The sequence below is a fragment of the Nomascus leucogenys genome, chromosome 2 (genome assembly GCF_006542625.1).
Source record: "Nomascus leucogenys isolate Asia chromosome 2, Asia_NLE_v1, whole genome shotgun sequence".
Taxonomy (NCBI): domain Eukaryota; kingdom Metazoa; phylum Chordata; class Mammalia; order Primates; family Hylobatidae; genus Nomascus; species Nomascus leucogenys.
Window position 1 is genome coordinate 41,641,562 of NC_044382.1, and position 12,296 is coordinate 41,653,857.

Below are 12,296 nucleotides of genomic sequence, written 5' to 3' on the forward strand. Positions count from 1 at the left end.
AGAGAGAAGAGAATGGAGTGAAGAGGGGGAGTCTCACAGTCTATCACAGATACAATCAGGCAGTAACAGCAATAGCATGATAAGGCTTTATGATAAATGTAATAATTTTGACTTTATAAAATAAATGGACACATAAAAATATATTTTTCCCCTAAATTAGCTTTAAGGATTCTTTTAATAAGCCGGAGAACCACCGGTCTGAAACAGAGGATTGTTCCAGAGAACTAGCCCAGAAGAGGTGGAGAAGGCAGCAGGCCGGTCATGGCAGCCGTGTCCGGCCCTGGGCAGGTGCACACATGCTGTGCTGAGTGAAAGGAAGCTCCTCGTGCTAGTGACCTGGCTGCTGCCTTCCCGGCATTCCACTTGGCTCACCTTCAGTCCACGTGCTCTCTGTAGCACATTCCATACCTGAGGGCCTCTTTTGTGCCCCATCCCTATGGAGACATATGTCCTGCCTCACCTCATAGTCACAGCCACATGGCTTTACAAGGACACACTCTTTTTTGCTTCATCAGCTCAGTTGATGTGTGAGACGTGGGCAATGGCTTATTTTTGTGTAGCCCCCATGCTGCCATGCTGGGCATGTACTAGACACTGAACAAATATGCACAAGAGGGAGTTTTGTATCAAGAGGGAGCCAGCACTCTGTAGGTTTGCTCTGTTGCCCTCTCCCTGAATGGGCAGCCGGCGACTGTATGGGTGATCATTGGAGTGACACAGGAGCGACTTCAGTACATTTAGAACCAGATTTAAAGTATTCTTTCCCTCCATTTGTAATCGACATAGGGACAGAATAGCTTGTCCTCTCACAATGAGCCAGTATTTATCTGCACTCATGTGTGTGGCTTTGCAAATGCAAGTGGACTTTTTTCAAAGGTATGCATTTGTGTTTTCCAAGGGCAAGGACTGTATCTCTTCTTTTCTTTCATTTAAAAGATTCCCCATGGCACCTGATAAGAGCTGCACGCACAGTGGGTGCTCGTTAAATTTCACCTATCTCTTCTTCCTTTGAACCTCCACCAGATACGCATGTGGTCCTGGGCCTGTGGGTCTTTGCAGAGGACCGATTACACACCGGCCTTGATCTTGAGAAATTTACAGACAAAAAAGGAGTAAACTCTCAGACAACACAGATCCAGGCCAATAGCAAAGTTGTATAATTAGCCACACACACTTCAGTATGGGATGTCTGTATTCCGAGGCCCCGTATACACAGTGTTGTGGAATGCCTTAAGTGCTTAGCCCTGAGCTTTGTGATCTTTTGCAAGTTACTTAACCTGAGTCTTAATTTCTTCTTCCATAATGTAGGAATAATACAAATGCTGAAATTGTTATAGTCTTTTGCACCTATTAATAACATTCCTCTCTCCTGCCTGTGTTCTGAGAATTCATTGAGACTTACGAGTAAAGAGCTGACAGAAAAATGACTAAAATATTACCATTGCCACTGATAAAGCATTGATAAGAGGATGTGGATTATGAGCTTCTAGTATTTAATCCTAGAATTAGGTAAACATTTCCACGGAATCACAAGTTAGTTAGACCACAGGCATCCTCTGATGGGGGGAGACCCGTGTAAACTTAGGTTTTAGACAATGGAAGCAAGAGCATTCATTCCTCGTTGCTCCCAAGGGGAAGGAGCTGAGCCTCAGATTACCATACAGACTTACGGAAGGGATTGTTACTCTTCCCTCCCAGGAAGAGCATGTGAGTAGGCTGAGAGGAACCAGGAGCGGTATTCCAGCGGTGCTGCCTCCACACTGGAGGAGTGTGGAGAAGATGCCTCAAAGTGAATGGAGGGGGTTCCTGGACCAGATAGGACTCTAGAGATGTGAAGTTTCATATTAATAATTTTATTTTAGAAATAGTGACAGTAGGGGTTACCATCATTAAAGGAAGTCTTCTAGGGCTTCCACAGTGTTTTTAGAAGTTATCCTCTGCATTTGGTAAAATATAAAAGGCCATTTCTTATTCAGTATTCTGTAATTGAGACCTCTACCTGAGGTCGACCTCTCCCTGCTTTGTCTTTGCTTTTGTGAAGCAAAGGGCACTGCTGTTTCTTAGGAGGCGGAGTAGGGATCTGTTGTGGCTGCATTCTTAAGACCTGTTGTGTCTCTCTTTTGCAGTGCAAATTGGAGTTCCATGCTTGTTCTACTGGCAAAAGCCTCACCACCCTCTGTGATGGGCCCTGTCCATGTCTCCCAGAGCCTGAGCCACCAAAGCACAAGGCAGAAAGGAATGGTGAGTGGGGGTCTCCTCCAGAGAATTCCTGGGCGGGAATGGGGGGTCACGGAGGGTTGATGTGGCCGAGCTCTGTCCCAGGCACCAGGAACAAACTGGAGAAATGAGCAGACATGACAGGTAAGTACTCCAGATTTAGGGACCCTAAACCAAATTGCCTTCAACTACCATTAAAAAGAAGAACAAGAGCTTTTGAAAATAATCCTGTTAGACCAGGATATCCACTAGGTTCTTTTAGAGGTCATATTCGCTATGGTGTGGGAGGAGCATGTTTTTCAGCATCTAAGACCAGGACCTGCCCTGGGGTACATCTTAGTCTTTCTTGAACTCTAATCTTTTGAATCCTTTGAACTTCTCAAGGCCAAATATCAAAACAGAGACTGCAGAGATGTCACAACAGTGGAGAGAGTTCTCCCCTAAAGTATTTCCTTATTAATATATTCTGCTTGTAAGGCAGCACAGAGTCAGGGGACAGATGAAAGAGAATACCTCCCTAGGGGTAACTGTTTCTCTTCCAGGGCTGAGAGGGGCAGGAAAGGTTGGGCTTATTTGGATGTTTTCATGATGGAGAAAGTAATGTTGTCCCACTGGTCTCAGCCTCTTTTTGAGCCTTCGTTGGTGAGACCCAAGATAGACGTTTGAATTTGCCTTCTGTGGAACTGGGCTTTCTCAGCTGTAGTTGGCTTTTCTTGGAAATTGTTGCATTTCTCTCTCTCTCTGTGTGTGTGTGTGTGTGTGTGTGTGTGTATGCTTATGTTTTTAAATCTAGGAGTGATTTGTAATGGAGTGGAATGAATGGGGTGTGAGCGTTTATCTATTTGGCTCTTTATAAGCCATGTTGTCTTTTCCAGGGCAAATAAATGATGAAGATTTCAAGTCTAAATGTGATCATGGTGACTTCAGGAATATTGTGTTAAAGGCTGTTTAGGAGGTTTAAGTCAGGATGTGGAAGGACGTTGTAAACCACAAAACACTGTGATTACAAATAATCTCCAATTATTATTCTTGATTTCTAAAAAGCTAATCTCATTGCAGTTAGGCCTGATTCATTTAGTTATAAATGCAGTAAGAAAAGTTAACTAATATACATAAGCCTCTTTGTAGTTTGGTCAGAAAATCTAAAGCCATGCGGTGTTAAGCAACTACATAGCCCAGAAAATTAACTTCTGTCTGGAAATTTCTTAAAAATCTTAGGAAATTTCAGAAGCCTCTCTTATTCTAGGTATATTGTTTATTGCTTTTATTCTGAGGCTAGACAACACCATGTTGCCAGCTGGGTGTGGTGGCTCATACCTGTAATCCCAGCACTTTGGGAGACCGAGGTGGGTGGATAACTGGAGGTCAGGAGTTCAAGGCCAGCCTGGCCAACATGATGAAACCCCACCTCTACCAAAAATACAAAAATCAGCCAGGCATGGTGGCTGGTGCCTGTAATCCCAGCTACTCAGGGGGCTGAGGCAGGAGAATTGCTTGAACTTGGGAGGTGGAGGTTGCAGTGAGTCAAGATCACGCCACTGTACTTCAACCTGAGCAATAGAGTAAGACTCCATCTCAAAAAAATAAAATTAAATTAAAAAAGTCATTGCCACTATTTTGCCTGTAGCATCTATAAATGAGGGTGAATGCATCTCTCCTTAAGAGAGATGGCCTCCAAGTCTGCCATTATAAGGTAACAGTCCAGGTTTCTGGGAGGGCCTCATGATTTTGCAAATAAAAAACAACCCTTGTTTCTTAATGATGGGCTTCATATTTAAGCAGATGAGATTGACACTCCAGATGTGGCCTTGACTGTGCCATCTATTTGTTCAATTATTTATGAGTAAAAATGAGAACAGATTCTTATCGAATCTATACAAGTAACCCCGTTGCCATTAGAAGTAAAGAGACTCAGACAAACTATTGTTCCTGAATTCTGAAAGGCCAGTGAGAACAAGATTACCATTTAAAAATCTTTCATTTCAAAATGTTTACAAAAGCACAGGCTACTAAGTTAATGGTGAGAGAGAGAGATCAGGAAAAAACAGAAAAAACTCTGTGATATCAGAAAACAGAACATTAAACATAATACCAACAATATTACAAAACAACTAAAATTCTATTTCCTCATCAGTTCCTTTAGTCCAATATAATTATTTTTGCTCCACCAGGTCTTGGGTCAACAGTTTGCTTTTATGAACACCCTTTGGAAATTATCTAAAAAATACCACCTCGGAAGCCTGCACCAATGAATCTGTTACTTGAAGTGTCAGTAGTTCAAACTTGGTACGATTCTTTCCATGAGGTTCTAAGACTGTCCTTCATTGTTAAAGACCTCATTTCTAGGCTTTGACTTACAGCAGAGTTTTCACGTAAGCATGAGGGGAAGCAGAAGCTACCTGTTGGTGATAGTTAATTTATGACAGTACCAACAGTATCCTAATGCAGGAGAAAATAATCACCTATTAGGGTACATGTTTAACTATCTAATATGGTTTTTTTTTATTTTTTGAGATGAAATCTTGCTCTGTCACCCATGCTGGAGTGCAGTGGTGCGATCTCAGCTCACTGCAACCTCTGCCTCCTGGGTTCAAGCGATTCTCCTGCCTCATCCTCCCTAGTAGCTGGGAGTACAGGCGTGCACTACCACGCCTAGCTAATTTTTGTAGTTTTAGTAGAGACGGGGTTTGGCCATGTTGCTCAGGCTGATCTTGAACTCCTGGCCTCAAGCAGTCCTCCTGCCTTGGCCTCCCAAAATGCTGGGATTACAGGTATGAGCTACTAGGCCTGGCCAAACTATCTAACATGGATTTGATCAGTGTTTTCCTACAGGATAAGAACACATTTGGGGGAGTGAGGGCATTGATAAATCCCCAGAGTCATTCTTTGAAATGAAACACTTAAGTAATAATGCTTTACCTGGACAAAATTGAGCAAGGGAAGGCTGACCTTTTCCTTTGATTTGACACCTCTTTCCATGCAGCTCTCACAATAATTTGTGACAGGCAACAGGGCTGACCTGAGGTGGTGGCAGTTCAAATGAAGAGGAGGGCATGGGTACAAGGGAGAGATCAGAGATGAAATAAAAGGCAACTTTCAGTTGGCAACTTAGCTGTGGAGAGAGGGAGGAAGAAGAGCTGAGTATGCAGTCCACCTTCCCTTACCTGTCAGCAGCCCCTTCCAGAAGCTGCAGGCAGTGGGCGTGGTGTCCACAGGCAGTCCTGGCCTCTGAGACACATGGCTCTGGACCGCAGGAGGAGCTGTTTTATTTCTGTGCCTGTTGCGGAAATGACAGTTTACAGTCTTATAAATGCAGGTCTGTAGAAACTGTGGCAATACACACACGCACACACACACATACGCACACACAAACTGTTGTGTTGATATTTTATTTTCAACCTTACCTCTATTCTGAACCTTATTTCTGAGTGAAACGTTTATAAAGTCACTCCCAGGTCAATTCTGTTAATTCAGGGCTGTACCTGAATTCCAGGAAGTAGAAGTTGGCTGAGGGCTTAGGAGCTACAGTACTGGTGGGAGGCTTTTCCTGGTGTTTTCTCTTTCTTTGGGATCCATCCACTTAGATGGAGTTCTTAATATCTTCAGTTAGGCCAGTGGTGTTCATTCTCACTGCATCTACCGAGAGACCTGTACTCCCCTTGTCCCCTAAGGTCGTGGTGAATCCTCTTTCTTCTCTGTTAGATTCCTCTGGGTTTACTAGCCTTCTCAGCTTCTTCTTGGCCCTGTTCAGGGGCACAGAAAACTTGAGGAGGCCCTTCTGTGGTTTTCTGGCATCAAGAAAGACTGTAGTGAGGTTGCTATCTCAAGCCTTCTCTTCATGGATCTGTTCCGTTAGACCAAGATATGCACTAGGTTCTTTTAGAGGTGCCTGGCAACCGTTTCTACTCAATGCAGAGCACAGTTTTATGAGGCTTGCCTCAAATTGGCTTTCAAGCTGGTAGCCAAACACAGGTCCTCTTTACTGCCAGGGCTCCCCACCTGTCTCAGGTTTCAGAATCACCTCTTCCCAACCTCGGGTCCAGAAATGGGTGAGAGATGGGGAGAATTATGGAGAGCAGAATCCAACACTCACCTGCATGATCTTCTCCTTCTCAGAGGTTTAATTCTTGTAGCCCCACTTTGGTTAACACTGGATGTCAGTGTGGAGGATGTATGAGGCAGGTCTAACTCACTCTCTTCCAATCTCCTAGTGTGCTCTGCTTCTCTGCCTCTTCCAGCCTTTGGTCTTTTGAGTTGTAATATATCCAGCTCTGGCAAATCACAAGTCTCTTGTCTCACCTTTAAGTTTCATATGTTTTTTTTTTCTTTTCAAGGTCAAAGCCAAGTGGTTGATTTTTTGTTGTTGTTGTTCTCTTTGTTTATCTGGCATCTCTCCTTTGGCGTGTCCCCTGAAGAGATGGTGGAAGGTGGGATCATCCTTTAAAATTTCTGAATATTTCCTACTACACCTCTAAATTACCTTCGACATGGGCAGGTGACTTCATTGCCTTATCTCTCTCATCTCCATAAAGCCAGTCCAGCCTCAAGAGTATGAAGCAATGGTTATCCACAAAAACAAAAAATAAATAAAGGAAAACACAGTTAAAAAGAGGGAGATGAAATTGAAATCTCTGCTTTGGGCCTGGGGTTCTGTGCATTTTTTCTGAGTCTTTTCAGGAAAGGTCTCTCCCAGTTCCTCTTGGTATTTTTTAGGACCCAACAGTCAGCCCAGTCAGCAAAGTCACTTTTTAGCTCTGACCTGAATTCTTCAGCTCCAGGGCATTGCTGATGCTTTTTCTTCAGTATGCGGTGAAAACCATGAGGAAAGTCTGAGGTCCTGTCTTTATTATTATTTGTAAAGCTTGAAAATCTAAGGAGGAAATAGAGGTCTCTCAAAAGTGGAGGCTTTAAGGTGGATTTTTCAGCTAGCCCATACTCCGCCCTTTCTGAACCTGAGCATCTGCCCACCCTGCCCTACTTCCCCTGTTTCAGGGACATAAACCACTCGCTTCCAGCCTGAGCATAGCAGCCCCATTCCCTGCACCTCATCTGAGGAGGGATTTGGAGCTTCCTCTTCCCCGAGGTGAGGACTTGGCAGGGTTGTAGGATTTTGGATCAAGAAGGGTCTCACTTATCCCCTATCACACCATGTTGAGGAGTCTTCTCTGTTCCTCCAAGGTGCCACAGCTTTCCCCATAGGGACCAGGGGAAGGCCAAATGGGTGGGGCCTCAGATCTCCCCGAGAGCGATTCCACTGTTACACGTTACCCCTTAGATTACACCTGTGGGAAGAGTTTGACCACCGCTGGTCTTTATTCAGTCCACATTCACCAGAAGAGAACCCTGGAGGCTCACTGAGAAAAGATCCTTGCGTGCCGTCAGCTGACAGCTCACCTGACCCTGGGCCTAGTGAGTTTGTTCCTATCACGTGTGGGTACATCCTCAGTCACAGTCAGCAGCATCTTTAGCCTGAAGATGGTGGCAGGTCTCTATGGTGGGAGTTAAATTTAATTTCTCCTGGGTCTGAAGTCACTTGCCCACATCTTACAGTATTAACCATCAGGCAGAGAATGTCACCACACTCCCAAACCAGCAAGGTTTAGAATGGCATCCTACAGACGCTCTCCCACCCACCCCCTCCACTCTATCTCTAGAAGAGGAAACAGAACATTCTCCAAGGACAGCTCCTTCTTTTCTTCTGTTGGCACAGATTAGATTAGAAGGGATGTGACTCCAGCCTAAGAAATTATGGAGAAGGCTGTGGAACTGTTACCTGCTTCCTGGCCTGACATGAGCTGAGAGGTAGGAACAGGATGGGGGCAGGTTTGGTGCAGGAGGGGAGGAAAGAGAACTGCAAGTTTTTCCAACAGGGCGTGCTAAAGAGGAAATAACAACTTCCCTCCAGCTGAGCTATTTAGAACGGTAGAAAAATAGTCTACTCTACAGTGATTTTCTTTTCTCAAACGGTGTTTTCAACCCGAGGGCTAGATTCTGGGGGAAACCGTCTTGGGTTGACAGACGGTTGTCCAATTCCATTACTTATCACAAGTGGAATTGGAAAAATGTGTATAAAAGGGAACAGGAGGCGGTGCAAAAGAGAATGGGGTAAGGAGTTCCTCCTAGCTGTAGTGTCTCAATGGAAAATTCCTGAAAGAATCCTGCTGCAGAGGCTCCTAGAAGAATGGAGATTTATCTTTGCATCCAGGAAAGAACATTTTTCTTTAATGCCCATTGTGTAAGAGAGTGAAAGCCTTGGGCCTGCAAACTTGGAATTTAAAAGCAGTTTATACTAACCTTTCTATACCTATTTAGCTTCATTCACTTGTCATTCAGTGCTACATTTGGGTCAGAAATTAAGCACATAAAGGAATATTTAATTTTTAGGGCCTTGTTATTCTAAATGTCGTGACCTTAAAAAAATGCTTGAGAATTAAATTGGCAACTGCATCAAAGAAGAAAAACTCATTTGTCAGGACTCTGAGGTAACTGCTGACTTTGACTTTGATCTAGGATTCTTCCTCTTCTGTGAGTTGAACTCTGGGAAAGTGCACCACAGGTTTTCCTGGTTCTCTGAAGTCTATTTGATAGCAAGTGATTGGGGAAAGCTAAAGGTGAACAGAGAAAGAAGGATAAGCTGAGGCAAATGGTAGCTGGGGTCGGAACCAGAGTTCAGTGAATGGGATAGAGGTTTGTGCTAGAAATTAATGGCTTTGATAGTTTGCCCAGACAGCACTCTTCTCCTGCTCTTACTGTTTTTTTTTTTTATGTACAAAATTAATACATTCTTTTTTTTTTAACTTTTAGTTTTAGGGGTATAAGTGCAGGTTGGTTCTATAGATAAATTGCATATCGTGAGGGTTTGGTGTACAAATTATTTCATCTCCCAGATAATAAGCACACCCAATCGGTAATTTTTTGATCCTCACCCTCCTCCCACACTCAACCCTCAGGTAGGCCCTGGTATCTACTGTTCCCTTCTTTGTGTCCATGTGTACTCACTGTTTAGCTCCCATTTATAAGTAAGATGGTGCAGTGTTTGGTTTTCTGTTCTTGCATGAGTTTGCTTATGATAATGGCCTCCAGCTCCATCCATGTTGCTGCAAACGATATGATCTCACTCTTTTTTATGGCTATGTAGTATTCTATGGTATATGTGTACCACATTTTATTTATGCAGTTTACCACCGATGGGTTTTTAGGTTGATTCCATGTCTTTGCTATTGTGAATAGTGCTGTGATGAACAGATGCATGCAGGTGTCTTTATGGTAGAACAATTTATATTCCTTTGGGTATATACCCAATAATGGGATTGTTGGGTGAAATGGTAGTTCTGTTTTAAATCTTTGAGAGATTGCCAAACAGCTTTCCACAGTGGCTGAACTAATTTACAGTCCCACCAGCAGTATATAGGTGTTCCCTTTTCTCTGCAGCCTTGCCAGCATCTGTTATTTTTTGACTTTTTAATAATAGCCATTCCAACTCATGTGAGATGGTATCTCATTGTCATTTTGATATGTGTTTCTCTAATGATTAGTGATGTTGAGCATTTTTTCATATGTTTCTTGGCCATGTATGTGTTTTCTTTTGAAAAATGTTCATGTCCCTTGCCCACTTTTTAAGGGAGTTATTTGTTTTTTACTTGTTAATTTAAGTTCCTTATAGATTCTAGCTATCAGACCTTTGTCAGATGCATAATTTGCAAATATTTTCTCCCATTCTGTGGATTGTATATTTACTTTGTTGATGTCTATTTACTCTTTTTTGCTGTGCAGAAGCTCTTTAGTTTAATGAGGTCCTATTTGTCAATTTTTGTTTTTGTTGCAATTGCTTTTGGCATCTTTGTCATAAAATCTTTGCCAAGGTCTATGTCTAGAAGGGCATTTCCTAGGTTTTCTTGAAGAGGTTTTATAGTTTTAGGTTTTACATTTAAGTCTTTAATCCATCATCCCAGTTTGGTTATTTATTTATTTATTTTGCATTTGCCTTCAATTATTTTTATATGCATGTAACAATTTTTTAACTGTACTCATCCATAATTGGGATTATATTCCACATAATGTTTTGCACCCTGCCTTTTATATATCATACATATATTTTCACGTAAGTACATGTAGACCTATCTAGATATGGGTGTATTTGCCTGTCTATCACCAGCTAACCTGCCTACCTGCTTCCTTGAACTCCAGACTTAAATATGTAATGACTACTTAGCATTTCCACTTGGATGCCCCTAGGCATATCAAGCTTAATATCCAAAATCAAACTCCTAATCTTCCCCCGAAATCTGCTCCTTCGTCCTGCAGTGTTTGCTATTTTGATTAACTGCAACTCTATACTTCCATTTGCTGAATAAAAAGCCAAAAAACAAAAATATACCAACCTTCTTTTTCTCTTACATGCCACATATAACTTATCAGCAAAATCATATTGGCTCCACTTTCAAATACAGTTTCAAACATAACCACTTCTTACCATCTCCACAGAGGAACCACCCCAGAGGTTTAAGACAACCTTGTCTTGTATTGTAATAGCTTCCTAATTGATCTCCTGGTCCTTACTTTCTTTTTTCTTGCTCATGGTAGTCCAACTGATTCTGTAAATGTAAATCAGATTATGTAATCCCCTGTTTAAGACACTCCATCTTGTTAAGATTAAGAGGAAAAGTTAAAGTCCTTTCAGTGACCTGCAAGGCAACATGATCTGGTCCTCCGTTATGTGTTTGTCCCATCTTTTGCTGCTCTGATCCTTGTGTGCTCAGCTCCAGACACGCATGTCTCCCTGGGGCTCCTCAAATGTGCCCTTCACACCACTGCCTCAGGGCTTGGCACTGACCGTCTCCTTGGCCAGGACCCTCTTCCCCAGATATCCATGGGGCCACTCCGTCAACCACCTCTTTAAATCTTTGCACACATGTCACCTTCTCAGGAAACCTTCCCCCGAACTTCCTACCTACCTTCTCCTATTTATTTTTCTCCGTATCATTTATCACCTTCTAATATATTCATTTGCTTACCTTTTTTCTTTATTGTCTATCTTGCCCAAGCAGAATGGAAGTTACAGGAAGTCTTTTTGTCTAGATTTTCAATGACTGACAAATGTCAAATGAATCTACCTCATTCTTTTTAAAATGTTGTCCACTGTACATATGTACCATAATATATAATGTTTAAAGTAGTAAACAGATGATTTATGGCACAAGGTAGTCTCTATAAGGTGCTTAATTTGTGAATTGTGCTAAGCACTTTATACATATGTTTAATCCCTCTACCAGCCAAATAATGTTATCTCCTTTGCTGGTGAGAAAATTTGAGATTCAGATCTGTTCAGTACCTTGCCTAAGGCCACACAGATAATAAATGACAGAACAGGGATCTGAAGCCTCTTCTGGAACTTGTGCTCTTACCCTTGCATTATACTGTGTTCTTAACCTAAATTCAATGTCCACTGAAAGGTCAGGCTTCCTTTGAAAAATGACGAAGTGCACACCCCACTCTTCCACACATGTGTCCATCCACACACTTTAAGCTAAATTTTCCCAGGCTTTCAGTGCTCAGAGAATATAGCCCTTTACTGAGATCACAGCCCTCACTGATGGGATTTTTCCAAAGTGAAAGAATTAATGTCTTCACACATTTTCTCCTCTCTTTTTCTCAAGCAGGCTTAGCTCTCTGAAGTTTATCAAAAACACTGGCACGGGCTCATTGTTCACCACCATGTTATGCTTTTCTGATAGCTACAAGTTTCCAACCTAGCTCTTAAAGATAAAAATTCATTTGTAATCTGTCCTGAGGTTGACTGTTCTTCCATTGCCCTGCTATCCATTACTGTGAAAAGAAAAGACAGCATTACAATAAAAAAAATTGAAATTATCACCAGATGAAAGTAAGTGGCTTCCACCCCACAAAGCAGGCTGCTTAGTGAAATATTGGTAGGCCTCTTTCCTAGATCCAAGTGGTGTATTGGGAGCTAGGCCTTTGACAGGGCAGAGAGCAAAGAAAGGTGTGGCTCCTGTCCAACAGGTGCAGTGAGAATCAAATGAGCTCAATTTTAGCTATAAAAGTAGAGTTACAGTTCACAA

At 42.3% G+C, this 12,296-nt stretch overlaps 1 protein-coding gene across 2 annotated transcripts in view; it reads left to right on the forward strand.

The window, feature by feature from the left end:
* Positions 1-12,296, forward strand: part of SPOCK1 (SPARC (osteonectin), cwcv and kazal like domains proteoglycan 1) — a 529,839-nt gene that overhangs the window by 440,804 nt on the left and 76,739 nt on the right. For both annotated transcript variants that reach the window (XM_012504877.2, XM_003266422.3), the window contains one exon: positions 2,127-2,241. In XM_012504877.2, coding sequence (XP_012360331.1) covers positions 2,127-2,241 — 115 coding nt within the window. The remainder of the gene's footprint in view (positions 1-2,126; positions 2,242-12,296) is intronic.